The following is a 26966-nucleotide window of genomic DNA, read 5'->3' as shown; positions in this document are numbered from 1 at the left end:
TCTGACATCATTTTCTCTTTGTTTTCCATACTGTACTTATATACATGGCTCAGTCTATACTGTATCGCCTCTGAACACGGAGACATGGTGATGAAAGATTTTTAGCTTAGAAAGTAGAGGATCACGATTACAAATGCTGCAGGCTGAGTCCTTTCCACCCACCAGTCATATCAGATCATCCTGATTCTCAGCACAGCATACTGAAGACAAGACCGTTCATGAGGCTAAAATAAAGTCATAGGGTCCTAATCCAATAGAACTGGTGTTCATCTAGGAAAAGAAAACTAGGACATAAAGATGTCCACTTGACAGGGTAAATAGCCTTCTAAAAACCAAGTATGCCAACTCATTGGTCTTGACCGTCTAGGTTCCTTCCATCCCCAGCAATTGTGAGCAAATAAATGGCTGTGGTTTAAGCCATTTAAGCCATCCAGCATGTGGTACTTTGTTGTGGTAATTTTAGCGAATGAATACAATTAGTAAGCTATTTGATACTTGTGGCTCAGGCTGAGAGGTGGCTAGCACTTGCTGTTGTCCCAGAGGACATGGGTTAGGATTCCAGAACCAACACGAGGCTGTCTGTAACTGAAGTTCTTGGGGATCTGAAGCCCTCTTCTGGCCTCTGTCAGCACTGGCACACATGTCAGTGACTCACACAGACACGTACACTTAAGTACATCTTAACACACATACAGATATCTGTATATATAATCTTGTGAATCATTTCAAGATAGCATATTTTTATATTTAAAACAAACTGGCATAAAAATCCATTGTTTTGTCATGTTTTGTTTTGGGACTGAACTTTATTTAGCTCACAGGGTTTCCAGGTCAGCAGGAGGCAGTCTGTGGATAGTCACATGGCAGTGTCTTTGGAGCTTTTTTTCTGTTCCATCACTTCATGGTCACTGGACAGAATTCAGTGAGGTTCTTCTGACTGATTTTTCTTGGAAACTAAGATGATGCTTGAAATATAGACCAGTTGTATTATTTTATAACATCAAGCACGTTTTGGACTTTTTGTCATCAGTGCCACTTCCTAAATCTGTGGTAGCTAGTAAAAGATGAGAAACATATCAGTGTGATATAATGCTTGTATTCTAACATTCTCATGGTATTTGTGTTAGATCTATAATAACATTAGCTTATAATAATAGCATATATAATAATAATAATAACTCCAAGGGTTTGCCTGTTTAAACTCAATTATTTATTCATAACTGGCTCACTTAAAAATAAAATTCAAGAGGCTAGAGCGATGGCTCAGCAGTTTAGAGCACTTGTTGCTCTTGCAGAAGACTCAGGTTTGATTCCCAGCACTTGGTGCCTCACAACTACCTGGAACTTCAGTCCCAAGGGATCTGATACTCTCTTCTGACCTCTGTGTGTAGCAGGCACACACAAGATGCACATATACATACAGAATACTCATAAATTGGGGGAAATTGGATAAATGAAACTCAAGAGTCAGGTGTGATGGTGCATGCCTTTCATCCCAGCACTCGGGAGGCAGAGGGAGGCGGGTCTTTGTGAGCTAAAGGCCATAGTGAATTCCAGGACAGTCAAGGCTACTTGGTGAGACCTTGTCTTAAAAAAAAAAAAAAAAAAAGGCCAGGTGTGAACACACTTGTAACCCCGGCACTCAGAAGGCAGAGACAGGCAGATCTCTGAGTTCCAGACAGCCAGGGCTAAATAGTGAGACTCTGTCTCAAAAGCAAAATTAAATTAGATTAGTAGTTACCCAGTTACTGTCTCAGTGTGTCAGTAAAATTAAACATGCTAGATTTTGAGCTAGAGGCACAAAACCTGGAGCCAGGGTGCACAAGGTCTTAACTCTTAAAGAATTCTCAAACTAGTAGATAAAAATTAGAAATAAGTATATGCAAATAATCTGGGAGGAATTGGGAGTCAAATAATAAAAATAAATGGTGTGCATGCTTAAAATTCTCACAGAATGGGTAACAGCATTGTATTAAAGCATGAAGTCCTATGTCCAATAAATACCAGGAGCCACTTGGAAAAGGTGACAGTATCTTAATCATCAAATGCCTTAGTCCTAAGAAATAAATCTCTACTGTGTGTTCCTGGAGTGCAGTCCCTCACTGACTGTAATGCAGGCCGCATCCTGTTGGCCAGCCATCTAACTACCAGCTTCATCTGATACTTGGGTTTCAGTCCTCTCTTGACTACACGTTGACATGTTTTTAAACAAGTCTGCTACACCAAGCTTATTCCCACTTCAGTAGTTATTTTACATATCCTGTTCTTTTCTTCTCCACCTACCTCTTCTCCTTTGTGTGAGTTGGGCCTTCCTGTCTAGGGACCTTAGCAGACACCGTTTTCAAACAAGCCTTCCTATGCTCCCAGTATACACCCCATGCGCGTCCCAGGGCCACTGCTATGCATTGGTTGCTTAGTGCTCAGCTCTCCCTTCAGAGGCAAGAGTTTGGAGATAATTTCCTGACTTTACTCAAGGCCTATCTAACACAAAGCCTTGTGAGAACATACACCCTGTGAGTGCTTCAATGAGTGGTCACAGAGGCATCAGAAACCCCTGACTTTATTCTGTTGAGGGACATCCGTAACCTTGGTAAAGCAAATGTCCCCAGCCATAGTGAAGTGATTAAAACAGTACAGTTGTCTAAACACATCTTTCAGGGCTTTCCACATATACATGGCTTCTTTGCCAATAGGAATTGCTTACAAAGCATACAGTACTAATCTTTGGAGACAGACATTAACATCCTAGGCTGAGGAAGTAGCTCAGGAGGAAAAGGGCTTGCCACTCAGGCACAAGGACCCAAGTTTGAGTCCCAGAATCCATGTAAAAAAAGCTGGGTATGGTGGTACATGCTTGTAGTCCCAGTACTGGGGAGGTAGAGACAGGCAGCCAGCTTAGCTGAATAGGTGAGCCCCAGGCCAGTCACAAAACCTGTCTCAAACAACAAGATACACAGTTCCTCAGGCTCCCACCCAACACACACACACACACACACACACACACATACACACACCTATTCATGAGCCACCGCCACCACCATCAAATTAGCATTCTGCTTTCTTCAATACAAGAGACCAAACTAAAGCTTTTGCCCATGCTAGGAAATACTCTACCACCGAGCTACAATACCAGCCCAGCATTCCACTATCAATAGGAACATTCAATCCAACAACTAACAATTCATTGTAAGCATTTTATCAGGCTTTCTGACAGCAATGATAAACCCAACAAGTGACTTCGGGAGTAGAAATTTCAAGTCAGAGTAAATAGCACCTTGTTTGGGGATAAGCAAAGATTTGGAGTCTCCTTCAAGCCACCCCATGAGCTTGGCCAACTTTAACTTTACCTGTAGGACCTTCCTTAAAATGTAAATCAATAAAGCCCCTGGAGAGAGTTTGAGCAGGCTGTCCAGAGTTCCACAGCTAATGCAGGATGTCAGGCTTGCGTTGTGTTCTCACCCAGTACTGACCCCTGACCCCATGTTTTATAGAGAAGCCCTAATACTGCCTTCTAGAGGGGTGGTAGTGCCCAGCTGTACGTCTCCTGTACCTGGACCACTCTGGAGTGGTCAACTCCACCTGGAGTTGTCTTGGGGCAAAACAACCCTGAGAATCACAAACACCATACACTTACCTGGCTGCATCAGAGAACAGTTTTCTGGTTAGCACAGATGGTCAGTTTTTTGTCACCTGACACTCATCGCCCACTCCCACTTCTGTCTACATCCCCACGCATACACAGCAAACATGGATTCCAGCTAACCTTTTTGATCCACAGCTCCTTCTTCCTGCTTTCCCACCTCCTCTTCAATCACCCTCACCTTCACCTCATACTCCTCTGCTAAGGAATTCCATTCCACTCTGTTATTCTGAAGGCCGTCCAGCATGGGTGTGATTTCTTTGTGAAACCGTGAGAACTCCTGCAGAGAGTTTGAGGCAGGAGACTGGTTAATCATGTAGCTGACTTCCTTTTTTTTTTTTTTTTTTAGTTTATTTTCTAATTTATTACAATTAGCCCCTCCCTTGTCCCCTCCCAACCCCACCCTTCCTCTTCTCCTCCCATGCCCCTCCCCCAGTCCACTGATAGGGGAAGTCCTTCTCCCCTTCCAGCTGACCCTAGCCTATCAGGTCTCATCAGGATTGTCTGCAATGTCTTCCTCTGTGGCCTGGTAAGGCTGCCCTGCCCCTTCAGGGGGAGGTGATCAAAGAGCCAACCACAGAATTCATGTCAGAGACAGCCCCTGCTCCCCTTATTAGGGAACCCTCTTGGATTCTGAGCTTCTATGGGCCACATTTGTGCAGGTTATCTCCATGAATGGTCCTTGGTTGGAGTATGAGTCTCAAAAAAACAAAACAAAACAAACAAACCCTTTGCCCAAATTTTTTTGTTCTGTTGTTCTCCTTGTGGAGCTCCTGTCCCCTCCAGGTCTTTCTATCTCCCCCTTTCATAAGATTCCATGCACTCTGCCCAAAGTTTGGCTATGAGTCCCAGCATCTGCTTTAATAAATACCCTGCTGGGTAGAGTCTTTCAGAGGCCTTCTGTGGTAGGCTCTTGTCCTGTTCCCAGTTTTCTCCCTCTTCAGATGTCTATCCCATTTGCCTTTCTGACAGAGGATCTTACCCAGGGTCCTCCTTCTTGCTTAGCTTCTTTAGGTGTACAGATTTTAGTATGATTATCCCATATTATATGACTAATATCCACTTACAAGTGAGTATATATCCACTTCTAAGTGAGAACATGTGTGTGTTTCTGCTTCTGGGATACCTCACTCAGGATGATCTTTTCGAGTTCCCATCATTTGCCTACAAATTTCATGATTTCCTTGTTTTTAATTGCTGAGTAGTATTCTATTGTGTAAATGTACCACACTTTCTGTATTCATTCTTCAATTAAGGGACATCTGGCAGGCAGAGAGACACTATCCAATCAACAAAATCAGAAATGAAAAGGGGAACATAACAACAGACACTGAGGAGATACAAACAATCATTAGGTCTTACTTCAAAAGCCTGTATGCCACAAAATTTGAAAATCTAAATGAAATGGACAACTTTCTTGATTTCACTTACCAAAGCTGAATCAAGACCAGGTAAATAAATTAAATAGTCCTATATTCCCTAAGAAAATAGAAGCTGTCAGCAAAAGTCTCTCATCCAAAAAAAGCCCAGGGCCAGATGGTTTCAGTGCAGAATTCTACTAGACCTAACAAAGAAGAGCTAACACCAATTCTCTTGAAACTGTTCCACAAAATAGAAACAGAAGGAACATTACCAAACTCATTCTATGAAGCCACAGTCACTTTGATACCTAAACCTTACAAAGACCCAACAAAGAATTTCAGGCCAGTCTCTTATGAACATTGATGCAAAAATACTCAACAAAATACTTGCAAACCGAATCCAAGAACACATTAAAGACATCATCCATTATGACCAAATAAGCTTTATCCCAGGTATGCAGGGGTGGTTCAGTATACGGAAATCCATCAATGTAATCCACCATATAAACAAACTTAAAGAAAAAAACCACATGATCATCTCCTCTAGCTGACTCTCAATAGTGCCCATATGGAGAAGGGAAGCTGTGAGGTGGGCCAGTGCTTGGAGCTGCTAGGGTGCTTCTGCAGCTTGGGAAAGGTCAGCACTCTTGGTGGTCTGTCAAGTAGGTCTGTGCATGGCTCATACGCGGCTTCTTACACATTTTATTCCACTCTGAACACATCGAAGTCAGTACTCAAACAACTACGGAGGAAATGACTTAATGGCTTTCTTCATTTGCTAACTCTTTTTACTTTTGTTAGTTTTTGTTTCTTTTTTAGATAAAGTCTTGCTATACAGCCCAAGCTGGCCTGAAACATACCATGTAGTCCAAGGTGACTTTGAACTCTTGACCCCCTGCCTCTTGAGGGCTGGGATTGCGGGTGTGCAGCACCACACCTGGCTCACTCCATTTATAGTTTGAAAGGAAAATCTCAATGCAGTGATCATACAGTTCATCCGAATAATTTGTTTACATACCTTATATACAAAAGTACAAACAAAATCAATAAACCCCACTTGAAGTTTTGGGAGTTCGTCCTTTTTGTTTCTGTCCATCATGGGCTAGAAAGAGAAGTAAATCCTTTAAGATGTTTTCCTGAGATTTAGGGGTGGTTAGCAAGAAGTAGCAGGGTTATGAAAAGGTCTTTACAATTGGTTGCTGCTGCAGCACTGTTCTTTCCAGATCACCTTGCTCCCAAAATTCATTTGCAACCAGAAGTGCAACCTGCAAAAGACAGAAGCATGCTTCGTGATGCCCACTGTTAGTAGAGAACTCTCTCATGTTAGCGTGAGTGACATCTGAGGGTAGGTTTCCCAGCCAATGTTTGAGACGTCATCAGGCCATCTGCTCTGGACTTATAAAAAGATGCCAACTTAAGGGCTCTGGATTAACTTTGAAACTATGTCTTCTGTTTATTTTGCCATCACTTCTCAGTAAAGAGGGGGCATGGGAGGATTTTGAGTTTTTCAAACCAAACTGTCTCAGGCCCTCATGTTTTCCGGTCCTTTTTTATTGGCAGTGGCCTGTGGTCATTTTGCATAGGTCTGTGTATGGTGAACATACACACGAGACAGAGAGAGAGAGGTATCTTACCAGCAGTGGGAGGATAATCAAGTATTAATTCATATAATGAAAAACTATATACCATCATGGTAGACATTTGTTAGCTGACTGACATTAGCAAGAAGGATGAGATGAGATGTTTTTCTGACACTCACAGTGTAGTGAAGACACTTTTTCCTCAGCGTGGAACATGATCCAACACTAATAGGCTTACTGCTATGGATGAAGGAAGGTGAAGGAAAGTCACACGTCATGCCAGAGGGAGGCAGCATTTCTGGTGTACCATTGAGAGTGAGCTGGGGTTACAGGGAGTTGTGACCTGATGTGGGTGCTGGGAACAGAACTCAGGTACTCTGGAAGAGCAGTGTCCACTCTTAACCACCAAGCCATCTCTCCATCCCTATTTCACCTAGATGTCATTGAAAAAGGGCAGCTTCTTCCATCCAGTTAATAAGAGAACAGACAGCTAAGCACTGCCTCATTGCTGTCACCCCAGAACAGCCCTGAACATGGACTCTAAGTCAGCACCTTCCAGCAACTGACAGTACATTGCAGAAGAGACCCTGGGAGCAGCACCAGCTAAATAGAACCAACAGTCCATCCCACCAGGGCCCGTTCTGACTTATCTCCCATACTGAAAAGTTCACACGTGGAGTTCAGTTGGTAGGTCTCATTAAGTAGCCCAGGCTATGACTGAATCCTGTATCCTCCTGCCTCAGCCTCATCATGAGTAGTCAGATTACAGGACTGACCTGCCGTGTCTGGTGAATTCTACATAAAAATGTTATAGTTTGTCCAATAATAAGGAATTCCACCCCAATTCCACCTCCACACTTTCTTTCCAAAGCCTTTTCTATTTTCCTTGTTCTGGGACATGCCCAGTGACCTGCTGGCCTACTCCTGCTTGTAAACATCAGAATAGGACTCTGGAGTTGCCAGAGACCTCTGTGTGTCTTTCATGGGATTTAGGCAGTGCCCGATGTGTGACAGGAAAAGAAATGTCATAACACTTGCCTGACACTATACTTTCCAGAGCTTGATGGAAGACAGGTCATAGGTGTGTGACAGGGCCCAGGTGTGTGACAGGGCACAGGTGTGTGACAAGGCCCAGGTGTGTGATGGATGACAGGAAAGGAAACACCATGAGACTCACCTGACTCTGCACCTCCCAGGGCTTCGTGATGGCAGACAAGTCACAGGCAGTCATCATCATGGCCCTTATGAAGAAAAGAAAAATTAGTAAACTAGAAAGAAATACAAAATGTGCTGTTTCTCCAAATAGGAGGTACAATTCTGACTGCTCACATGATGACCTCCTTCTTGGTCGGGTCAGCAGTCACGTACTTGATGGTTTCTTCCTCACTTTTCATCTGTTCACAGGCATCAACAATCTTTTGAAACATGGTTCTCTTCCTGGAAAAGACACAGCTGTGCAGCAGTTTTTTTTTTTTTTTTTTTTTTTTCCACAGAAAGTGATTGTAAATGTGTGCTTTTCATAGGCTGTGTTTCCACTCTGTCTCAGGCTATCTGCCTAGCAGAGGCCAAGAGCCAGGATAGAGAGCAGGCAATTCTGACTCTCCCTGGCATAGAAAGGATGGGAGGCAGAAAAAGTACAAGCCACAGAGTGGGAAGAACCCATGAAACTTTGAATACAGTAAAACTGAAAGCTCAAACAAGAAAAAAGCAAAACAGAGACAGGGCATCCATGGGCCGTACCGGCAAAGCACACTTGCCCAACAGAAACAGAGAAGCCAAAATCCTTGAGTATCTGGCCTCATTGATAAGTGGGGAAATACAGATCTGCACAAGAGGGCAGGAGGTTAGCAGATAAAACCCCAGATGTGCCCAGATCCAGAGAACTGCAGAGGGCCCTGGCATGCTGCTGCTAGGACATCAGCAGTGGAGCCCGATGCTGCAAAGCGGCATCCCCCAAACACACGTGTACCCCCCACGCCCCACTCCCGGGCACAGAAACTCACATCGATGTGCCCAAGGACCTGCAACAGCATCATGGGCAATAATGGAAATGAGACATAGCCTGAATTTATGGATGTGGAGGAGTGTAAGGGATGTATCTGTCCAGCGGTTCAACACTGCACACCTGAAGCATGTGAACTGGCTCTCTGCTTACTACCAAGGGGAAACCTTTTAAAAAATTTATTATTTGTTCTCTAGCTGTCTTTTTATTTATGTGTGGACACTTGTTTGTGTGTGTGGAGGGGATGAATAGGGATGGGAGGCAGGTGAGTTCATTTCTATGTGTGTAGCTAGAGGTGGACATCGGGTGTCTTTTCTTGATGGGCTACTTTCTAGCTGTCCTCACTGTCATTCCCACACCTTGCTAGAGTGACAGGTGCTTCCTGCCACACTGGGCTTTTTGTATGGGTGTGCTGGGAAATCCAAATTCAGATCTTCATGCTTATATGACAGGTACTTTACCTACTGAGCCCTCTTGACAACACTCATCATTTTTTAACCCATTTAAAATTTCATGTGCGTTGGTGTTTTGCCTGCGTGTATGTCTGTATGAGGGCATTGGATCACCTGGATCTGGAGCCACAGACAATTGTGAATCGCCATGTGGACGCTGGGAACTGAACCCAGGGCCTCTGGAGAAGCAGCCCATGCCCTAACTGCTGAGCCATCTCTAATTACACTTTTGTTTGGCTTTATCAGGGTCATGTCTTGAACCTGATGTGCTAGTGAATGCCTTATAATCCACTTGTAGTCCCTCAACACAAATATTTCAAACCATCTAGAAGTGCCATGTCACCACAGGCAAATGTTTACAATGTAATGCCATGTGGGAAAAGTGAGTTATAGAAAGATATTTGCAGATAGTATGGTGTCATATATGGGGGAAAAAAACTGAAACACACTCAACAGTACCACATAGGAACACAAGTGGAAAGGATGGAGCATGTTGGTATCAGATGGCTCTTGTTGGAAGGTCAGAGGGCTTTTCATGACAGATTAGGGATGGTGTTCCCAACTGCCTCACGACTTCTATTTCTGTCCTTAAAAACTGAACTCTGAGGCACATGTGGCATGATGGGTTACCGCCATGATGGGTTAACATCATGGGTTACCAATGATGGGATGTGAGCCTGCCTGTCTGGAAACCATGTTATTCTAAGCACTTGTCATCATGGCTGGACAGTTTAATAGTTAGATTTTTTTTTTAAAGGAGGATTAGCAAGGCAAAATTTGACAGTGCCAAACACCACCTAACATTTGGATCCCATAAACAGCCCACCTCCTTCTAACCAGTGTTCACCATGAAACTTTATATTTTACCTAGGAGAAAGTATGAGGATTTTATATTTTACTTAGAAGAAAATGTGGCCCATCTGGTCTCCTTGGCCCTCTGCTGTGTAAAACTCAATAAAACTCAAGTTTTGTGAGTTTAGTTTGTGAGTTAGATTCAAGACTGTTCAACCCAAAACTCTCACAGGATCAAATTTCTGAGCCTGGAATACCACACACCAAATTCTGGGCAAGCATTCTGCCACGGAACAAGTCCAATTAAGTACTAAATTCTGGACCATGGTGAGTCACCAGGACTCACAGCCATGGTATGCAATTTTGTGACATTATTTTTTAGGCACTGCACCCTGTTTCTTCTGTTTGAGCTTCTTTAGGTCACAAGCTATTTAACAGGACAGGTTTGTGTTTTCAAAATACATCTCCAAAATGGAGTAAGTTCACTGTCAATCAACTTTCTTGAGGAAAACTGACATTCTAAAAAGCCAACAGATTTGTGAGACATAAGGTTTTTTAAAAAACCTTATGTGTATGTGTGGATTCCTAAAGCGGCCATATGGACATCATAGCCCTCAAGCTGAAATTACAGGCCACTGCGAGCCACCCAGCATGGGCCCTGGAAATCCAACTCCAGTCCTCTGCAAGAATATCAAATGCTCTTAAGTAATGAGCCATCTCGTTATCTTCTTCATGGTTCATAGCTGGCAGAACCCAGGGCTCAGGAGAGGTCTGACACCCGGTCTTGCACTTACTTGAAATACAATGCCAGGTCAGTTGCTATGATTGCAACCTCAAACAAGTGGATCACCGTTTCAAACTGCCGCTTGCTCAGATTCTGGAAGATGTTTAAACTCTGTAAAATAAACAGTTCACAAGAAAAGGATGAAAGGATGTCAGATGCCCTGGAGTTGGAGTTGCAAACAGTTATGAGCTGCCATGTGGATGGAGGGAATTGAAAGATGAGCCAGTGCTTTTAACCATTGAGCCATCTCTCCAGCTCCTGATGTCTGGTTTTTTGTTTTGTTTTGTTTTGTTTTTTGTTTTTTGTTTTAAGCCTCTCCACTCTGCCTTAAGTAAGGTCATTTAAACTTTAAAAATAGCCTCACTACTTTTCTTTTTCAGGACCGTGTGAAAATATAACAGAATAAAAACTTACCTGTATTAATTGAGGCACTGTAACAAAGGATTTCTGGAGATGTCCAGTGGTTATTCACGTGGTACTGCTGACCAGCTAATTCTAGAGTAACCATGAAATGACTAATCTCTCAGAAACTGCAGACTACACTAATGCTCATATATATGGGGAAAAAAATAATTAACTCCCCGTGTTATCCTTAAACTGTTTTCTTGCAATATTTTACAAAGAATTAGTGGGGGTTTTTTCCCCTGAGTTTCTCACTGATCTCTTCATATATGAATCAGTTTCGTTTTCTCATTTTCTAGATTACCAAGAATATAAAGCTCAGATTGGTCATTAAAAACCATGGTATTCTGCATGGACCATTTTAGTTATGGAGTACAGAGGTCAGATGTACAATGGTGTTGCCAAATGAAGGCGATAGTGACAAAACATGGGGCGATTCCACTGGAAAGAGAGAGGCAAGAGTCTGTAGGCCTGTGTGGGGAGACAGGAGGAATGTAATGTGGAAAGGAATAGTGACCTGTATTTCACAATAATAATAGATAATGAGTATTTTTTATTTTTTATTTTTTTACCCCTTACCAGTTTCCAAGTGCTTCATGAATGCTCCTAATCTTTGGCAAACCATGGCACAGAGATGTCAAACAACTTCTATACATTTGGGTTAAACATACAGAAGAGGGCAGGCCTGGTATCTGAACCAGCGTAGCCTGCTCGCACAGTGGGTGGCCTCAGTTTTTACCCCACACTGCCTTTCGGCAAGAAGCCTACGGCCAGGTTCCAGCCTCTTTATTGACAGCTGTGTATCCTGGACACATCCCTAACATCTGCCTTTGTTTTTTCAGTTGGGTAAACTTGTCCTTCCAAACTACCTAACACTTCGTCTGTGCTCAATAAAGACCCATGCAGGGTCAACTCCCATGAGGCCAACCTGGGGAATCCCTCAGAAATTAAAATTGCTGCAAACTAACTCACTGTTGTAACTTTGTTATGATAATATTACTATATATAGTTCTGAGACCAGCCTCAGGTTAAAATTTTTAACCCCAAAACCAAACCTGGCTGTCAGTCATTCCAGAGGACTTTTGAGTTTTTGCCCAAACTCAAGTTCTAGACATAACAAGTTTTCATGGAGGCCATTTTTTAAATATCATCTGGAACAAGAACTGGCATTTTTGCAAGCCATACATAACTGGTAGACAGAAGTCTATCATTTGTTTCATTTAAGACCTTGAGTTCAAGCAGAGCAGTGGTAGCATATGCCTTCAATCTGGCAGGCGAATCTCTGAGTTCAAGGTCAGCTGGGCCTACAGAGTGAGTTCCAGGACAGCTAGAGCTATACAGAGAAACACTGTCTTGAAAAAAAATCAACCCACCAACCAACCAACCAACCAACCAACCAACCAACCAACCAACCCAAACCACTGAGTTCATTGTCACAACAATAGTCAGTACTTTTAGATAGGTAGAGTCAAGTAATGGCCAGCAAACTGCAGATTACAGGGGCCGTGATGGGGAACTTTCTGGATTAAAATCATATTCCTACCTGCAACTGTTCACAATGACTCTACTGGGCATCTCAGTCCAGATCCAATGTGGGTTTTATCTCTTATGTTTTGTTTTATTTTGAAACCTGGTCTCATGTAGCCAGGCTATGTAGCCAAGTATAACCTTGTATTTCTGATGCTCTTGCCTCTGCCTCCTGAATTCTGGGATTATAGGCTTGCCACCCCCACTATGCTACCACAGTGCAGCAGTGAAGTTCATCCAGTGTTTATGGAATGCCATTTTTGGGTGGTAGAATTTGAATGCCATCATCCAATTATATTTTTCTTACATATTTTATCCATTACTTGAATTTTTATAGTGGATATAGGTGGGATCTTTATAAAATGTAATATTTCATCTCCTTCCCTGCACATTGTTCTGAAAACATTAGAGAAAGCTGGGTGTGCAAAAACAAACTAGGAGGCTTGGTCTCTAGCCCAGTTCTAGCCAGACCAGCCCCTAATTGCTTTGCTGCTGCTGCTGCTGCTGGTGGTGATATGTGTGGGTTCCTAAAATTTTGACTAACAGTGTCTCCACCTATTCACTCAGATCACAAGCTGATTTCTGTCAGGTTTGGAATTCAGCCTATGCATCCAACTCTATGAAAGATAAGGACATTTCCAGTTCTGTGTATTATAATATGAAAAACAAAATGTCTGAGTGATGCCCACAGGAGTCAAGATTGTTGAACAAGTGCCAAGGATTTCTTCTGTTAAGATATGAAAACTTTCAGTGGGCTTATTTCTTTACAGAATAATAAAAAGAGCTACTCTGTTTTCTTAAAATATCAAAGACATATACTACTAACTACAGTGTCAGTTCTTTTGTGGTCAATTTGACTGCTCATAAATGGGCTGTGTGATTATATTGTCTAGCAACCATATTGACACAGCTTTAAACATTCGCAATTAGAGGTTGAATAGTATTGTAGACAGGTCCTTGAAAAGACAGTATACATTACTGAGAGGCAATATTCCCTTTTAGAAAGAATAATAATCTTTTATGTAACCATCAAAGCCAGGTGCTGCAGTTTGTGTCTCTGATGCTGGTCAACACCTTAACCCAAAGCAACACGGAGGGGAAGGGCTTTGTTGTAGCTTGCAGATTAGTCTCTCGTGAGGGAAGCCATGGCAGGAACTTGAGGCAGGCACGGATGGAGGGACACTTCTTCCTAGCTTGTTCCTCATGTTCATGTTCAGAAAACTGTCTTGTATAACCGGGGGACCACCTGACTGGCGGTAACACTGCCTACGGTAGACTGGACTCTTCTACATCCCTTAACAATCAAGAAAATGTCCCCTCAATAGGCCCGCAGTCCAAACTGATGGAGGCGATTCCTCAACTGAAGAATCGTCCTAGATGTGTCAAGTGGACAACCAAGATTAGCCATCACGCCATGTTAGACTGCAAAATAGATAACATAAAAAGCAGAGATAGAAAAGTGTACCTCTATTATAAACTGTCAAAACCCAAAAGAAAAAAAAAAACATATAAGCTACCAGGCACCTTCTCAGTTACATGGTGGGGTGCTTGGCTGAGGATCTTTAGATGTATTTGCCTTAGGAAACACAGTGTGAGCTGGGTCGTGGTAGCGCGTGCCTTTAGTCCTAGCACTCAGAAGGCAGAGGGCAGACATGTCTGACTTTGAGGCCAGTCTGGTTTACAGAGCAAGTTCCAAGACAGCCAGGGCTACACAGAGAAGTCCTGTCTACAAAACAAAACAACCTACACTAATTCTTTAGGGGCTGGAGAGATGGCAAAACACCAATGCATATAAAAATAATAAAATCATTTAAAACGTTAGTAACAGGGCTGGTGAGATGGCTCAGTGGTTAAGAGCACTGTCTGCTCTTCCAAAGGTCATGAGTTCAATTCCCAGCAACCACATGGTGGCTCACAACCATCTATAATGTGAACTGATTCCCTCTTCTAGCAGGTGTAAATGCAGATAGAACACTCATATAAAATAAATAAATCTTTAAAAAAAAATTTAAAAAAAAATTTAAAATAAAACGTTAGTAACAGAAGAAGCACAGTATGGCTGACAGATTATAACTGACCCTGACTCACTGCAGCGCAAAGAGGGATTCGTAGAAAACACTTTCTCAGGAGTTCTGCCCCACAAAGCTCCTAACAAGCTAGGTGCCATACCTGAGACTTCCCTTCTAGACTCAAAAAGGATCAACAACCGGAATACAGTTTGTCCCTCCCCGTGCTCACACTGACATTTGATTCTCAGGGTTGTGTTTGGAAGAGACTCGGGACCTTTAAGAGGTGATTGTTTCATTAGGAAGAACTGATGTCTTTCTTGTGGGCCTGGGTTTGTTGTCACAAGAGCATGAGGCTATTAGAAAGGAGATGGATCCTTGTGCTTTGTCTGTCCTATGTGTGTCCACCTGACCTTCCCTCGTGAGGTCCTTAGCAGATGCCAAGGAGCCATGGTTGCCTAATCTTTGAAGTTTCCAGACTTCAGGACCATGAGCCAAAATAAACTTCTGTTCCATATAAGTCGCCCACACTCTGATACTTTGTTATAGAAACAGAAAATAGACCCAGATATAAGATTTGTGTGTCCCATCAGCATTGGGGCTTAAAAACTATCACAGCAGGTCTAGGGTGGGCACAGTATTGGTACTGCATGGTTGATTATTATAGTCTGTCATTTTCTTCTTTTTCCTACTTTTATGCCCAATCATTTTGCCTTACAAAATGTCTCCACTTGGCTTTCATGGCTTTTCAGCACTTAAAAGATCTTATTACAGAAACTAGGAAAAGTCAGCTCTCCAGAGGTCGTATTTTTCCTAACGAACATATAATTCTAAGCAAGTTCTCTGTGTGAAACATGATTTCCTTCATTCTAAAAACAGGTTCTTTGAGTTGTTCTTGGTTTGGAACTGTCTTAATAAAGTATATTTCAGTCATATCCACAACTTTTCCATATGCCCATAAACCCTTTAAATAAAGTTAATAAAGGGAAGCAGCATGGCCTCTCTGCATGGAAAGTTAGTGCTATACAGTGCGTGCCAATCCTAATGGGTTCAAGGGGCTGGAAGCTACTTCCTGTCTAAGCCATTCATGGCCCCTCCCACCTTCCCCCTACAAATGGAGCTTGGTAGAGGGCTTCTCTTGTGGAAGCAGTTTGCTTTCATCTTATATTTTGATCTGAGCCTTTGCCTGTTACCAAAACCTGACTTTCTCCAATGTCCACACCACACTCTGAAGGATGTGCCCCGTGAGTGACTAAGGAAAATAGTGGCTGCATAGCTGTTATCCCCCTTTACATTTATAAATAGATGCTCCAAGATGCACAGAGCCCTTTCTCGTCCTTTACTTACGGGCACAGAGATTCTGTGACTTTCTGTGCCTCTTTCCTTCTTTTTCTACTTCAAAACCCAATGCAGAATAGCAACTTCCTTTGGTGGGCCGAGATGGAGATATGGAAACTAGTCTTGTATAAGGGTACACATTGTCAGTGTCATAACAGAACAGCACTCCCTTCCCAAGTATTTGGGGTAGTCTCGGATCCAGAACCTATAAGCTTCCTCAGAGAGAAACTCTCGTACCTCATCCTGCAAGAGGGTCTTGCTATATTCCAGATGATGTCGCTCTAAAATGGAAGTCCCATGAAGCCTTGCAAGTGGAGATGTGGACCTAGGAAGGAAAGAATAGGGCATAGCTTCATTAGCTTAGAGATTACACAAACACACATACAATACAGCATCTTTACTCCTCTAGAATTCTTATTCATGTCTTGTCTCCTTCCCTACTCAATGTCTTTGCAGTGGCCAAATACAAAATATTGGAATAGGTTATTTTTAACTGAGAAGATAAGAATGTGTTCTGTGGAATTGCACACCTTTAATCCTAGCACTTGGAAAACACACAGATGGATCTCTGTGAGTTTAAGACCAGCCTGGTCTACGTAATGAGTTTCAGGATAGCCAGCTCTACACAGCGAGACTCTGTCTCCAAAAAATAAAAAATAATAAGGTGCAGTCACTCCAATGTGGAAGTGATTGAATTATTTGAATTGTTTAAACTTTTAAGTTTGTTCTATCCCATGTGTATAAAATCTTTAGGTTCTCCGGGCTTGTGGTGCTGTCCTATGACTTATGTAACATCAGCAACTGTGGCAGTCCATGAACTGTGTGCATAGAAAGTTTCCAAGCTGAACCTGAGGGTCACAAACCTGTAACCAAAGGATGAGGCAGGAAGATTATGAGATTGAGGTCATCCTGGGCTACATAGCAAGACCCTGTCTCAAAAACCATAATTAAAGATAGCTAGAGAGATAGATAGATAGATAGATAGATAGATAGATAGATAGATAGATAGACAGACAGATGGATAGATGGATGGACAGATGGACAGACAGATAGATAGAATCCAGGAAACAAGTGCAAATCAGTATAAATGGCCATTTCTTTTCTCCTCAAGGTATTAGCATACGTTGAAAGGTAAGATCCATTTGTTAAGAACTAAGGGTAGCCCCATGGGAGTGAGGACCCCACTCCTTGATAACATCTTTCTTCAGTGCCTCCTGTGCCAGCAGGGCCAGATACAGTGGATGCAAAAAAGTAAAAGGAAGAAATATCGACAAGAGGTTGAGACCAAAATTCTGCAGGTTATGGGGAGATTTTCCATGGAAATACAAACAAACATTTTAAAGGAAGATATCAGAAACACGAGTGGCAGCCTTACAAAGGTTTTGTTTTGCTTCACAGAGAACAGCACTTGGTGGGGGAGGCGGCAGCGCTACATCACCAACAGGTGTAGTAAACCAGTATTACAACTGACCATTTAAAACAAATACTACAGTATGCACTGTGTCAGCGCCAGAATTTCAATTAGAAACTGAATTCAGAGATGGCAGCTTTCTAACCTCAAAATAGGATAATATATCCCCCCCCCCCCATGGCTCAGGGATCATTGTGTAAGAGGAAGCAGGTATCTAAAAGCAGATGTCAGGAAGCGTCTAAGAACCAGATGACTACCAGGAAATAGTGTCTTCGAGACACTGCAGGGCAGCTGCACATGTGAACTCACACGGTGGCTGTGACCACAGGAACAAGACCTGGGCAAGCCCAAGCAGACTGGGTCCCAGCATGGCCTGGGAGTTGAGCACAAAGTCCCTGCCCTAGACGTGGTGTCCCTGCAGTTGTTAGCTGCTGGGAAAAAGGAAGGGCCGTTTTCTCCATGCGTGTAGCCTGTGATAAACTGATCACGCTCCAACGGAAGGCCACACATTGATGAATATTTGGGCAGCACAAATTGGTTTGGGTGGGGGGGAAAAAGGCCTAAATTTCGGTGGACATGTAGGAAAAATGGAAGAGGAGGAGATATGATTAAAACATATACAAAACTCTTGGAGAACTAATAATTTTTTTTTAATTAAATTGGTCAGATTTGTTACTGGGAAGCTAAATACTCATTCTCAAAATAACCCTTGACATATTACCTCTTTGGAGTTGGGGGACATTCCACTACACACAGAGTTTACTGGACAACAGAGAGCGGCTCACCCATCGAAACCACAAGCAGTTTAAAAGCTCGGAAAATGGCGCACAGCGATACCTGGGCTCTTACCTCAGGAGGGTACAGCAGTGTATACAAAGAACTGCCAAAATATCTATAACGTGGCAAAGGGATCAGTGATTAGGAAGCAACTGGATACCTCCAGATGGGAAGGGATGCTGGGGAATAACTGAGCTTAGAGTCATCAAAAACAGCATCCTGAGAGACACAGAGAGGAGAAGCAGCTGCCCCAGCTTAAAGGAGAGTAAAGACAGTCAACAGTGACATGCAACAAACGATCCTTGATTATATCTCAAATCAGTTAGGGATGCAATGAAGGACAGTATTGAGATAACCGGAAGAATCCAAATAATTGGTTTTTATCGGATTAATATCACAGAACAACTGTAAAATTCCCTTGGGGTGAATGTGGGGCTGCTGTGTCTCTGTGTGCTTTCCTCTTACTCTTGGGAAGCACATGCTGAAATAATTAGAAAAAAAAATTTCCCGGTTATCTGCAGATGAGTCACAAATGCTTCAGTAACAGAAAAAGGATTGATATATATGTATACATATATGTATTCACAAAAGAAAACTAATTTGGCATTGTAATTTTCTAGAATGGGTATTTTCAGAGAAGTTACTGAAGATATCGAAGATATCCTAAGGATAAAGAAAAAGTATCAGATTCAATAATAGTTTTGTATTTTTAGAATGTCTGGCCATAGTGAATGAGCTTGAAGTGTTAAAACTGCACCGTTCAGACTGATGTTGTCTGACTCTTCAGGCAAAAATAGCCAGAGAGCAGCCTGGACCACTGAGGTGATTCGTGCAGCTTGATTATTTAACACACTGGGTTAAATCTTGTCTTCCAGAGACTAGTCTTTGAAGGTTAAATTCCAACAGGGGTGACAGTAGCATGAACTCGGGGAGTGATGCTTCAGCCCAATTGACTGACGTCAGTTGTTCCACAGATATTTGAGCATATGTGTGCTATTAGGAGACCTTCTATAATCTTCCCTGGAAAATTCTAAAATGATGGCTTTGGTGGACACAACACTTTTCTTAAAATTCAAGAAATTGAAAAATGGTGTGATTTGTGCCTGAAAGGAGCTGGGAGATTGGTTCTGTGATTGCTTAAGCAGATGGTCCATAAATATAAACAACCACTGAGAACTTTAGAGAAGACTCGGGAGGAGAAAACAATGCCAAGGCAGTGTGAGACACCCTTCTGTTTCCACAGCGACAGCTGCACGGAGAGCTCAGCCAGTCGATTGGGAAGGCAGCACATGGAACCTTCCCTGATGGCTGGTATATGAATTGTGTTCACTCAGCTTGCACTCAGCTAGCTGGAAGGAAGTGCCCAAGAGTATGGCTTCATTGACAGTCTCACAGCTGAGTCCCTGAAGCATCTTTCTAGTCATGTGCCAGGAGCCCTGCCCTTGCTCTGCTCTGAAGCACAATGTTACCCACGCTTGACCGAGCATCAGTGGAAACGTGAATACCTGATTCCCACATGACAAAAAAAACTAGGGGAAATACCTTAAATGGGAGTCTGACGAAATTTGACTTAAATGGACACTTCAATTCAGAGTAAGTTAAAGAATTAAGGGCTAGGAAGATGGTTCCGTGGGTAAAGGTGCATGCCATGAAGGCTAAGTTGATGCTTATGGGGCCCACAGAAGGAGAGAACTGACTCCCAGAAACTGTCCTCTGACCCCCACACATGTACTGTGGAGCTTATGCGCATGCGTGCACACACGTACACACACATACACACACACATGAATGTAATTTTAACATTTTTGAAGAATCCTTAAGTTTTAAGGAGATGAAATTTCAATGGAAATAAATACAAAGCACTTCAAAGCCTGTCCGATAAACAAAACTTCTGCTGTGGGAACGGTTGTTTAAAGAGTAGTTCAAGCTGGGTGGTGTGGTCCATGCCTATAATCCCAGCATGCAGGAAGCCGAGGCAGGATGATCATGAGTTTGAGTCAGCGTGCAAGACCCTGTTCCTCCTGGGAACACCCCTCAAAGTTTTCCAAACCTCAGTGTGCTCAGCCTGGAAAGAAAATACTTTGGGAAGAAAGTACAAAGATGTTCTAATTCTCTTTAATATCCAAGGTGGGGGTGGGGAATGGGAAAGAAGCCATACCTATTCCTGCAGATCCAGAGACTCTAAGCAGGAGAAGCAGAAACTACATGTAGGGAGACCAGTTTCAGATTCAGGATCATGAAGAAAATGTTATCATTAGAGTCACCCCAGACTAGAGGGAGGGCTCTTCTGTGTGAGTAGACAGGTTCTCCATTATGAAAAAAAAAAAAAAAATCAACTGCAGAGCACAAATTATGGGAAGATATACAGGGGGAAAACTATAATTCTCTTTAAACATTTTTTTGAAAACTGTAATTCTTAATATTTCTCTGATAGTTGCATCTGTCCAAGGAGGTGGAAATATCAGAGAACTGAAATAAAATAAAATAGAGCAAAGGGGATGAGAGGAAAAAGAAATCTTCAGACATATAAAGGATGAAACAAAACCATCTGGCCTGGGAAAGGAACGGCGCAGAGTACACAGGAACTCGGAGGAGTAATAAAACTGAAACTGGGAGCTTTCGGGTGTTGTCAGAGGCCACAGGCTGAGCCTGAGAGATAAGGGGTCAGACATCCTGGAGGCAAGCAGTCAGACCAAAGGTGCAGGGTCAAGCCGGGAGGTGTCCCCTGTGTCCCAGCAGCTCCTGGTCACTCTGCAGGTGGCCTTCCTGCCACCCCTGGAGTGAGGAGAACAATTCAGGCTTAGTCAGCCTTTGCAGGGACTGCGTTTGCTGAGGACTCCCGAGCTTTTCTTCCAGGGCAACAGGAGTGCATAATGCTCACTTCTGGCTTTTTTTTTTTTTTTTTTTTAGGGCAGTTTGAGACCTGTGCTGAGGCTGAAGAAGAAAATGGGCCTGTGCCCCGTCTGATGTCAAACAACTCTCCCGTCGCCACACATTCCTTCTGTCTGTCCACTTTGCAGGAAAGAAATGGCCAGTGTGAAAACCCTCAGGCAGGAAGGGGACTCACCTACCTCTGCTGCTCACTATAACCTAAGGCGAGACTGACTCCACCTTTCTGAGGCCGTGCGTGTGCTCATCCATGAAAGCGGGGATGACAGGAGGTAGCGGGAGGCAAAATGCGACAAGGCCTACCAAGTGCTGCTTAGACCGGCTCCAGCACACAGGGGTGTTCAACACAGCAGGCACAGCAGGCACACTGGCACTCAACTGTGATCCCACCTGAGGTGGGAAGATTACAAGGTTAGGGCCAGCCTGCTGTACATAGCAACGCTACCTTAGGAAAAGGAAAGAGAATTAAATGAAACAGAGATGCCCAACAAGCGTTAATTTTTTTTTTTTTTTTTTTTTTTTTTTTTTTTGGCACAGAATGAGAGAGGACACCACTGACCCTCTCAGGACCCTTGCCTTAGTGAGGACAAAGTGGCCAGGACAGGAGAGCCTGGACTCTTGGACAAGTGATGTCCTGGGACCAAGTTTCAGTGGAGATGCTCCTTTCAAGATGAAGGTTGACAGCACAGTTGATCAAAGCATGAACAGACTGTTCAGAATGTGCTTCTCGTTCACCAGGTGCCTTTTTGGAAGGTTTCATGGAAGTAATATCACTTGACTCCCACAACAATCTCTAACAGGCCAATGCTATACCCATTTTCTAGTTAAGAAACGGAGCCTCAGAGAGAATACGTGAGTTGCCTAAGTTTTTCAGCCGGGAAGTAGTCACAGCCCACAACCCCGCACACCAAACCCTATGGTCTCTGGAAGGCTTAACTACCTCTGGAGGTCAGCGTTAGATGTGGGGTGTGTGGCTGAGGATTTCATATGCATGATCCCATCTAATCGCTGCAGCTGCACATCATTATTATAGTTCCTGTTGCCTAGATGAGGAAATCAAGGCCTGGAAAGTAAATGATTTGTGAATCCAAACCTCCCCGACATTAGTCTGCACCTGCATCGTTGCTAAACTTCCTCCCTTGGGACAAGAGAAGGAGCAGCCTGACGTTAAGCTAGAAGACCAGCTGAGAGGGGGCATGGCGTCAGGACCAAAGGACCAGGAAGTGAAGGATTACAAACCCTGGAAGCTGTGTTTTCCAGCCCGAGCAGGGACGCGCTCCTTAAGCGTACACTAGTATAAGTCTACGATTAATAACACTCTGATATTTGAATTCAACAGTCTGACTAAAATTACCTGAACAAAGCTGGGGAGCCTCAGAAGTGGAAGCAGAAAGGAATGAAGCATGCAAGCATCTAGAAATGGCACATGTCACGAGGCCGTAGCTCGGGAGGGATACAACACTCCTGAGACTACAAATGTGATAGAGGAAGCGACGGGGCTTCTGATCATGGAGGACGGAAGATCTTCCTCCCTGCCCCAGCGCCTCCCAGTATGCATCAGCACAGGTGAACACAGCGCCCGCCTTCACTTACTTCATTTGGTACAAATTATTGGTGCCTCTGTGGTCAATGTCATGGCAGAAAGCTGCAGCGAGCATGGCAAAAGCTTCGAGGTCTGTATAGTATTTCTTTAGTCTCCCCGTCTAGAAAGATGAATGAACACAGATAGAGGTCAACATAGCTTACACTAGGCATAGCCAGGTCTGACTGCCACTGAGGTAGGGCCAGGGATTACCGTGTTTCCACCAAACATTAGTTTTGTCCTCAGTGGGTTTTCTAGCATCCTGGGCAGTTTTAAAACCTTGTGGGCATCTGGATTTTCCTTTTAAAATGGTAAGCATATGGATTTCTGGTTGACTTATTTTTATTTTTTTAATATTAGTTACAGTTTATTCACTTTGTATCCCAGCTGTAGCCCACTCCTTCATTCCCTCCCAATCCTACCCTCCCTCCCTCATCTCCTCCCTGCCCCTTTCCAAGTCCACTGACAGGGGAGGTCTTCCTCCCCTTCCATCTGACCCTAGATTGTCAGGTTTCTTCAGGACTGGCTGCAATGTCCTCCTGTGTGGCCTAGCAAGGCTGCTCCTCCCTCGGGTGTTGGGGGGGGAGGTCAAAGAGCCAGCCATTGAATTCATGTCAGAAATAGTCCCTGTTCCTCTAACTAGGATACCCACTTGGATACTGAGCTACCATGGGCTACATCTGAGCAGGGATTCTAGGTTATATCCATACATGGTCCTTGGTTGGAGATAGTCTCACAAACGACCCCTGTACCCAGATATATTTGGTCCTTGTGGAGCTCCTATCCTATCCAGGTCATACTAACTCCCCCTTCTTTCATATGATTCCCTGCACTCTGCCTAGCAGTGTATCAAAGCAGATGCTGAGACTCATAACCAAACCTTCGGCAGAATTTCTAGTTGATAATCTAGCCAAGCTCCCAGGAAGAGCCACTTTCTGGCCTAATAGCAGAAGGGCTGGTGTCTATGGGATCATGTCCATGAATGCCAAATGACAGATCTGACAAAACAGGACATATATTCCTTGTCACTCCTCGAGTAGGGAACATTCAGAGCTGCAAAGACGTCCAGCCTCAGTACCTACCATCAGCAGTGTGAACATGGTCTGGCCCACATTGAATCCGTGCCGCCAGTTGTGGTAGGTGACAGGACGGTACCCTTTCCGCACTGTGCACATCCACCTCGTGAGAACCTGTTCCCCAAAGGCAACAACTTCAGAACAGAATTCTAAAGGGTGGGAGGCCTGGGACACGCTTATCTAAAAGGCGTGCTGGGGCTGTTGACAGAGTTTAAGGCGCAGCATTCACAAAGTTAATGATAATTTGAAATCCTAACTTGAGCTAATCTTTGGGACTGCAGAAAGCATCCGTGAAGCAACAGAATCAAACAGCCTTTCGAGTGAAACGGCACCTGACCTCTACGGGTACTTTGAATTTCTCCACCGCATTTATCTCCAAAAACAGCCGCAGTCCGCATTTAACCAGCTCGTGCTCTGTAGCGGGCAGGTCGCTGAAACGGAACTCGTACAGGTCTGCAGTTCTTGGGTCCGGCAAGTCCTCCTTCTGTTGAAAGGACAGACTGTTTCAGAATATGTTCAGCCTGGGGCCCTTTATCCCACACACCCAATATCAATGGTCAAGGGTGTACAGGAGGGGCTGAGGGGATGGCTCCGCAGCTCAAGGTGTTTGTCCCCAGGCCTGATGACTGAAGTTCAGTCCTTGGAACCCACATGGTAAGGAGAGGACTGACTCTGTGAGTTATTCTCTGACCTCTGCATGTGCACCATACACCACACACACACAAATTAATTACTTAATTAGAGATTGAATGATAAGAGAAACCACAAACAAGTCCCTGAACCACACAGCCAAGTCATGCCTCAAGGTCCTTTCTGTCCCACAATGCCATGGGCTCCTCTTTCTGGCCCCCCATCTTCTGTCTCTCCTTTCCTTCTTCCCCATACCATTTCAGTGTACATAATGACTGGTACCAGATAGCCAGTCGAATTTCAATTTAGAGCCATATTTAATTTTTTCTAAGTCATTTTGACTGTAATCCAATCTCAGGGGTTCTTTTCTTTGTATAGTAGAAAATTTTTAGTTTTAAAGCCACTTTAAGGGCTTAGGAATATGTGGGAGAGGGGAAGGGAAATGAGGCACATGGTCATGACTGTCACTTGGAAGACAAAAAAAAAAAAAAAAAAGAATCCTTTCAATAAGGAATTTAGTTTAGTGAAATGCCTATAAAGTGCAGATCAGCCACGTGCTGGTGACACATGCTTTTAATCCCAGCACTCAGGAAGGCAGAGGCAAGTGGATCTCTGTGAGTTCAAAGCCAGCCTGGTCTACAGGGAGAGTTCCAGGACAGCTAGAGCTACATAGAGAAACCATGTTTAAAAAAATAAATAAAAAAAGTACAGATTAATGAAGGACAGGAGCTCAGGCTGATTAGAGAACAAGGCACCATGTGCTCAGTGCTCAGGGAGAAAGAGAATGCATGGAAAAGGGTTCCCATCAGTCAAATGACCAGAGATGCTAAAGGAGCCTCTCCAAGGCTGAGCTGCTAAAAGACAGAAGGGAAGGAACAGAGGAGAGGATGGAGGGAGAAAGGACTTGCCATCGTGGAAGATAAGCCAGAGTGGCAATAGTGGTGAGGAGGGCACACGGGAGGTCACTGGAAATTTTCATGAGGGTACAGAGCATGAGGAACCATCCCAGGCACTGGAAAGCAGGTTTGCTTAAAGCAGGCATATGCCATTTGGTGTTCAAATGTGTCTGAACTGATTTCTGGAAACCTTCATGAAAGGAAGTGACCTGCTTCTCTTTCTGTGTCTCCCCAGCACAGTGTGCACTCAGCCACCAGTCACTGAACTGAGCTCCCCTGTATGTCTGGGGCAGGTCCCACAGCTGCGGCCAACCCTTCCCCCTTGGTGCTTTCTCTCTCACCATGGTCATTGTTCTGAGAAGGGCTGACCTCTGTCACCCCGGCATGCCCTCTCGGATGGCCATGCTGCAACCTGAAGCTACCGAGATAAACCTAGCCACAGTCTTCCTACATCCTGAGGTGCCTCTTGTAGTCATGTGTTTTATCTACAGTCATAAAAGATCTTTGTGAACCGAACTATATTGAAAATGATAGGAGAAAGCAGGAAACCAAAAAAATCAGTCTTTGGAGGAACTCTCCTTTCTTTTCAGCCTTGTAAAATATCAACAATGGAAAAAAAACATTTACTTGAAAAAGGAGAGTGTATGTCCAAATAGATTCTATTAAAAGGACATGGGGATCAGAAGGAAACACTTACCAATAAGGCCAGCAGCTGTCTCTCCTCACATTCTTCAATTACATCTACATTTAACTTCTCTTTAAATTTCTAAAATGGAAAAGCAATAGAGGAGTGGAATTTCTACAAAGATTCCTACTGAAACTGGTTAAGGAATTTTAAAAATAGGCTTCACATCTGTTACCTATAAAGACATTCTGCATGGAACGAGGATCATAGCAAATGATTAGGAAGAATTGTTTCAAAGAAATAATGTAATACGATTGAGTTTTCTCCCTCTCCAAAACGTTAAAACCAAGCTATCTGAAAGCCAAGCTATGGGCTACATGTAGGCAAGAAAAGAAATAGGTGGCTCACATCTCTTTTCCTGCCCTCTATGGCAGTTTCCTGTGATTCCTGCACCTGTTCTCATCTTTACCATCTCAAATCCTTCAGTCAAATAATCTTTTAACTCTTAATGGCCCCAGCAAATTTAAACCAAACACCCCACACCAAACTACACCCATATACGTACTCTTAAAAACTTGAAAAAGGCAAGAAACAAAAGTGGTTATATGATGTAGTTCCCCTTACTTATGTGACAATTAGAACATTTCCAGCAAAAATCCACTGGCTCCCTCATCAGGAAATGATACTGGGCTCAGCCATGTGACTTGGTTTAGGCAGTAAGAATTTTAGGGACTGTCAAGTGAGCAAAGTACCAGGTTGCTGGGGGTCTACAAAAGGTGAGAGGCCATAGAGCAAACCAGACTCACAGCTTGGTCTCCAAGGTCAATGTGAGCCGGCTCAACCCACAGTGAGCGAAGGAGAGATGCTTATTAAAGTAGGTCAGTGAGATGATGCCATTAGAGGAGAATGGCTGATACATTGCTCTTCTTCAAAATATTGTTTTCCTCACTAATATACTTGAATCTGGATGTCACTGCTTGTGCTCCTACACATTCAGGAGCTGGATTTCACTCAGTGCTAACGTGACACTGTGGTCTGGAATTCCAGAAAGGATAGCTCACTGGCCGACAGGGCTCCTCCCCCACCTCTCCTCTGTCTTCCTCTCCTTTTCCCAGATATAAGCCTCCTCCTATTAGTCTGACTTCCCAGTCATTAGGCGACTCCCAGAAGCTGAGGCTAAATGCCATTACTGTCCA

At 43.6% G+C, this 26966-nt stretch overlaps 1 protein-coding gene across 2 annotated transcripts in view; it reads right to left on the bottom strand.

Annotated features, from left to right (window-relative positions):
- Window positions 1–798: 798 nt before the first annotated feature.
- The window catches only part of Pde6c (phosphodiesterase 6C), a 52985-nt gene continuing 26817 nt past the window's right edge, over window positions 799–26966 (bottom strand). Inside the window, exons 11-22 of one of the 2 annotated variants that reach the window (XM_021653101.2) lie at window positions 25843–25911; window positions 23957–24103; window positions 23626–23733; window positions 22555–22664; window positions 16122–16209; window positions 10622–10722; window positions 7911–8018; window positions 7759–7822; window positions 6192–6266; window positions 6020–6103; window positions 3764–3920; window positions 799–1054 (exon numbers count right to left, since the gene is read on the bottom strand). In XM_021653101.2, coding sequence (XP_021508776.1) covers window positions 993–1054; window positions 3764–3920; window positions 6020–6103; window positions 6192–6266; window positions 7759–7822; window positions 7911–8018; window positions 10622–10722; window positions 16122–16209; window positions 22555–22664; window positions 23626–23733; window positions 23957–24103; window positions 25843–25911 — 1173 coding nt within the window. In that variant the 3' untranslated portion in view covers window positions 799–992. The remainder of the gene's footprint in view (window positions 1055–3763; window positions 3921–6019; window positions 6104–6191; window positions 6267–7758; window positions 7823–7910; window positions 8019–10621; window positions 10723–16121; window positions 16210–22554; window positions 22665–23625; window positions 23734–23956; window positions 24104–25842; window positions 25912–26966) is intronic. The other variant, XM_021653102.2, reaches the window with a different exon arrangement.

The sequence above is a fragment of the Meriones unguiculatus genome, chromosome 1 (assembly GCF_030254825.1).
Source record: "Meriones unguiculatus strain TT.TT164.6M chromosome 1, Bangor_MerUng_6.1, whole genome shotgun sequence".
In the NCBI taxonomy this organism is placed as follows: Eukaryota; Metazoa; Chordata; class Mammalia; order Rodentia; family Muridae; genus Meriones; species Meriones unguiculatus.
The sequence above is the reverse complement of the archived record's forward strand: the minus strand, read 5'-3'. Positions and strand labels throughout refer to the sequence as shown.